Source organism: Cyprinodon variegatus, unplaced genomic scaffold (assembly GCF_000732505.1).
Source record: "Cyprinodon variegatus isolate N-32 unplaced genomic scaffold, C_variegatus-1.0 Scaffold159, whole genome shotgun sequence".
Taxonomy (NCBI): Eukaryota; Metazoa; Chordata; class Actinopteri; order Cyprinodontiformes; family Cyprinodontidae; genus Cyprinodon; species Cyprinodon variegatus.
In genome coordinates, this window is record NW_015150612.1 from 911,197 (window position 1) to 917,196 (window position 6,000).

A 6,000-nucleotide genomic window follows, 5' to 3' on the forward strand; every position below is an offset into this window, starting at 1 on the left:
GCAGGCAGACCACGATAAGAAAAAGCAATGTTCGCTGTTTTTTCTCTTTGATTATGGCATAAAATGTGCAGTCTTAACGAAGAAAATAATAATGTAAACAGGATTACTGAATACTAATTTCATTTATGAGTCAAATAATGCAACCACATTCTTAAAATGAAAAAGAATTTCTGAAAATGTTTTTTCATTTTCAAATTTTACATTTCAAATTGAATTTTGGTGTGTATTTGCTGGGGTACATTTTTAAAAATAAATCTCAAATGTCTTTTTCTTTTTCATTTTAATTAAGTAAAAGGATGAGCAGTGTTGAAGAAGAAAATAATAATGCAAACAGGATTACTGATTACTAATTTCATTTATGAGTCAAACAATGCAGCCACATTCTTAAAATGAAAAAGCATTGCTGGAAATGCTTTTATCATTTGAAATATGGTAACGATTTGCTTCCATATGTATCATGTCAATGGGAAGGACAAGGAGGGAAAACTACAAACAGCCATCGAAGTAAAACCGGCTGCTCACAGGGAGGAAGGGGTTAGAGCAGTGCGCTTGTGCTCTGAGAAGGTTGCAACTACCCAGTTCATCTTCACAGACTGCCGCTCTTGGTCTCTGAGCAAGACCCTTAACCCCACACTGCCCCCCGGGGGCCACACAATGTCAGCCCACTGCTCCCTAAGGGGATGGGCTGAATGCAGAGGTAAATTTCTCCAATAAGAGATTAATGGAAAGTTGAGAGGAAGGAAAAAAGTGTGATAAAAATAGGTGCACCAGCAGATTTAAGAGGATTGTCACATATTAATCTTACTTCCTCTGACTTTAAGCATCTTCTCCCACTGCTGAAGGCACCAAACCTGGTTCTGTCGTGTTTAACTGGCCAGCAAATAATGCCTGACCCAAACCTTAAAGAAACTCTATGGGTTAATTTGAACGTTAGGATAAGAGAACCAGAACCAGCTGTTCAGATGACCTGGAGCTAAACTGCCCATGTTTACACCTCAGCTTCAAACCCAGTGTAAGGATGCTGATGGGAAGCAAGGATTTGGGCTGCAATGCCTCCTATCATGCTGCATTACTCATAACTGTATTTTTTTATATATATTTTATCTGGTATTTAATACAAATAAATACTTTAAACTTTTTTTTTTCTGTCCTTGACGGTTCCCTCCTGGAAAAGATATTTTGATCTCACTGAGGCTTGTTTTAATAAAGACCATAATTGTATTAAAAAATAACAAGAATTAAGTAATTAATGCTAAACCAAACTGAGCAAAACTATTGTAGATAAACTTCTGGAAGGAGGCAGTTTAAAAGGCAAATCTACCAAATAAAAATAAATAAATAACCTGGCGGATAAATTAACCAAAACATTTACTCAGTTTAGAGTAGCACTACTTTACCATTTTTTTTTTACTAAAGTAGAAGGTAGAAGACGAAGATTTTACTTAAAAATGACTTAAAAAAATAGCTAATTATGCAGCAGTTGTTTGCTCATAACATTCAATCTTAAAAAAATGATGTCATCAGACAGAGATATGCAGAAATTCTAGTTTTTAAAGTAAAAAATACAAATAAATAACACTATTACATACTCAAATTTAAGCAGACAAAAACATTTTTCCACCTCAGTTTTTGAAAATTAGCAAATCATTACAGTAAGAAAGGATAAAGAGGTTGTAGCTTCAATGTCTTCTTTTTATTACATGATGTCAGAGAAGCTTCATTTGCTCATGGAGGTAATCAGAATTAAGAGAAGCAATAATCTCATAATATTATATGACCTAAGTAAGACTAAAAGGTAGACTTAAGTACAACTACTACTAAAAGTAATATTTTATTCTTAAAGTTTGTCAAATAACCTATTACTACCCACCTCTGTAAATAATGTTAATTTTCCTCAATGACCTAAACCTGGAAATATTTATGTCTGATTTCATGTTAGATGGTAAAAAAAAAAAACCCAGCAGATGCAAACATCTGGTTTCAGATGCATGTTTTATTTGGGAGATAATATCTTCTGATGAAAGCTGCTGTAACTTGCATGTATATATAATGATTAGAAAAATGTTGTCAATGCAGATAAACTTAAAAAGACAATCTGGATATTAGGCCCAGATCTTTGAAAGAGAATAGAACGCGTTGGATTAGAGGCGAGACGATATGAGACGGGAAACATAAAGAGTACTTTCACTGTTATTTCCTCTCACCTTTTCACTGGCGAGCACCAGTCCTTTGAAATTGGCCAATTTTCTTCCCAGAAACCAACAGAAACACCAAGTATTATAATCTTGTTCATAATAGTGTGTATTCATGTCTTCTCTCCCAGCAGAACTGTGTTAATAAATACCATTTTAAAAGGCAGCAACTTCAGAAGACAGCTCATTAGACTAATTATAGATACGATTTAAAGCCATTTATTGCTGCTCCATCCGCTAACCAGGGATTTTAGATTTCATCCCTGACCCCTTCAAGCTCGCTGAGATTCTCCTGGACCGACCCGGCTAGATCTATACACTGAAAATGACAAAACTAAAGGAGACGGTTACACACGGGAGCTTTCATAGGGAGCTCTGCCTCAGTTCCAGAAATACAGCGGTGAGATTACCACCCACAGCTTCGCAAATCTGAGATGTGGGGGGAAGAACTAATTATTTGTGGCAGATAATTGCTCTCAGGTTGAGCTAATACTACTGAACGTGTGGGCGCAGGCAGACGACAGCTCTTTTCTGTGATGATACAGCCTTTTTTTTTTTCCCAACAAAACCTCATTAGATGAAAGGTCGTGTATAGAAAAAGGTTTTGAACATTTCCTTTGCGGAACATTTCATGTGGTTTCTCCCAGTCTGGAAGTTATTGTATCTTCTCTTTCATTGCTTTTAGCAGGTTTCCTGCAGCTTTAGCTTGATAAAGAGCAAACATAAGCTTGAGAAGAACTCTGTGTGGTTTGGGTCGGTACCAAATATGAGTGTACGCAGGAGTTGGGTTGGATTTTTCTGACTGAATCTCTGTCTGATCCTTCAGGTTTAACACTGGATCGGGAACAGGCACCGTGATCAGCAAGGTTCAGATCACCCCGGGACGCTGGCATCAGCTGGTGGTGACGCGCAGCCGGCGAAGCGGCATGCTCAGCGTGGACGGTGAGCCGCACGTCCAGGGTGAGAGTCCTCCCGGTACTGATGGCCTCAACCTCGACACCCAACTGTTCATTGGTGGGGTGACGGACGACCTGAAGCAAGAGTAAGGTTCCCTATCGAAGCTGAGAGTCATGTTAGAGAGAAACACAGTGGTTCTGACTTCCTGTCGCTCCTCAGTGTTAGGGAAAGGACCGGGGTCACCTCAGGTCTGGTTGGCTGCATCCGCATGCTGGACGTCAACAACCGGATGCTCAACATTCAGGAGAGCAACGGCGACAGCCTCTTTGGCGCCGGAGTGGGTGAATGTGGTAACAACCCCTGCCAGCCGAACCCCTGCAAGAACGGAGCCGAGTGCCAGGTCAAAGAGGCTGAGATGTTCCACTGCAAGTGCAGCAATGGATTCTGGGGTAAGTCAGTCAAAAGGTGAAAGCTTCTTTGCTGCAGCAGCAACATCCAGGAGATTCTCAATTAGATTTAATTTTTTTTTTTTTTTTTTTTCTTTTTACATCTTAACTCTGAGAATGTATTTCTTGCTGCTGGATAACAACTAGATTTGTTTTCACAAGTGGACCATCATGGGCCATAAAGTTCCACTTGGTATATAAAACTTCCTTCAAGGTTGATTTGGGGAAAAAAAAACATATGCAATGGACATAGAGAGAGAGAGGAAGGTGAGAAAGGGAGAATGTATAAGAATTAAGGTAAGAGAAAAAGAGAGAATTAAGGAAAGAAAGATAAAAAAAGGGAAAAATGAAAATAAAGAATAACTCTTAGAAGTCTGCTTCAACACCTACAAGAACCGAGACGGAAGAAAAAAAGAGCAAAACACAACCGACCAAGACAAAAAAGGGAGTATCCTAATCACATGCTTTAAATACATGTATATTAACATAAAAAGCAAAACCCATAAGGATTATGATGTTATTCAGATCTAAATAAAGCTGAAGCTGCAGCTTAGTATTTAGCATACCTGTGTCTCCATGAACACCTGGATACAAGCGGCTGTGGTGTATGACATGACTGTGCTCATGAATGTAGGTTAATAATTCTCCTTCAGCTTTTAGATATGCTTAATAGCAGGTGTGAGGGACCCCAGACCCGCCCCAAAGACCCCAAGGCTGCCACAGCAGAGACCAAATCCCTAGATATCCAAAGGTACCCCAGAGTAAAGGGACACAGTGAGGGCAGACACAGAGATTAGAGCTAACTATTTGCATATTCAGCAAATTTATCACCTGGTTATGTGAACAAAATGACTGGCACAGAGACAACTGGAAGATCAAAACGGAAACCCTGCCTACGTTGCGCCTTGTGGACTTCTTCTACCCCAGATCAGGATTTTTGGACTGTTTTATGAAGGCCATGGCGATATGATCAGACTTTTACGGTGTGTAGAGTTAGGTTTTAGTAGAAAACTGCCACCTAGAAGCTGTTTCTGCAAAACTGGAGCTACAGACACAGATTGGACGACACCTACCTGTGTTTGCATGTTGCTGCATCAGACATCTGGGCCTCAGCAGACATCCTCTATAGTGTATGTTATTTCAGGCTGGCAGGTTTAGCTGGGTTAGACCAAATCATTGATGAAGGAGGGCTGGTGTAAGATTTGGCTTTGTAATATCTATTATTAGTTTGCAAGTCTTAAAAAGTTATAAGAAGTAGTTAAGATTTTAGTTATTTACCCTACTGTCTGGGATGATCAGATAAAAACTGGTTTGTAATGTTTAGTGTGTCTGATGTATCTTTACAGTCTTCATAGATTTTTTTGTCTTCTTTGTCTTAGACTTTCATAAATATTCCAGATTCCCCCAGATTCTGCTGTAATCAGAGAAAAATTTAAAGTAATAATGAGGCTTGGACCTTTGCCTGCAGATTTAACATTCTTCTGGATGTTGTTGGGTTTTTTTCTAAAGTCAGTTTTAAAGTGTCCATGATTCTTTTATGGGAGGAAAGGGACAGTTCTAAGAGGGAGACAAGAGGGAATACATGATTCGGGAGGGCTGTAATTAGGAGGGAGGACATGTCAGGACAGCCAGATAATTGAGGGAGGTGAAGGAAGATCAGAGTTAAAGAGTTGAGAGAGGGGAAAGAGTTAGGGAATAAAAGAGCAGAGAAACCAGAGCAGAGGATGAAAAGGCAGCTTCCGAAAGCGGGAGCGAGGGAAAACAGGGTAGCCCTGTGAGCTCAGCGGGGACGGGGTTCATTAACGCGCCCCCCTCCTCGCCACAGGCTCCCACTGCCGAAGTAATGACGGGTGAATTCAGATGGGCTGTGGCGGAGGGCAAACCCATCATTCGACAGATGTGTGTGAGCTTCTCCAAAAGGCTGCTTTGGCCCAGAAACATGGCGGCAGAGAGAGAAGGATTCCCACTTGTTTGTTAGGGATGTCAGATAAAAAGCTTAGCAAAAGTATTCACACCCCATGAACTTTTCAGCATTTTATGAGAAAGACCAACACATAATACTGTATAATGGTGAATGAAAGTAAAGAGCGTATGATTATTTTATAGATTTGCATTCATTAGCTCACTTTACCCTGAGACTGCTAAACAAGTGCAGCCAAATTCTTTCAGGAGTCACCTAGTTAGTAAATGGAGTATGTAATTTTCTTTCTGAGTGTAAACACAGGTTTTCTGAGACGACCTCAGAGGACTTAGACTGTGTCTAAACTCTTCAGAAGTTTAGACACAGGAGTTTAAGTCACTTCAGCCAAAATATGCATTATGAAGGCGAAAAAACGTATTTGTCACAGTGGACTAAAAGTCACACCTTTTTTTTTTTTGAACTTTATTTTTTTATTTTTAATAACACATGAACACAGTTACAATCTTTTGTCTCCACCGACCTATAGCCACTATATTACACGAGA

General features: G+C 39.7%; 1 protein-coding gene across 1 annotated transcript in view; it reads left to right on the forward strand.

The window, feature by feature from the left end:
- The window catches only part of agrn (agrin), a 187,808-nt gene that overhangs the window by 138,526 nt on the left and 43,282 nt on the right, over positions 1-6,000 (forward strand). The window contains exons 23-24 of the mRNA XM_015377825.1: positions 3,019-3,234; positions 3,309-3,538. Of these exons, the coding sequence (XP_015233311.1) occupies positions 3,019-3,234; positions 3,309-3,538 (446 nt within the window). The remainder of the gene's footprint in view (positions 1-3,018; positions 3,235-3,308; positions 3,539-6,000) is intronic.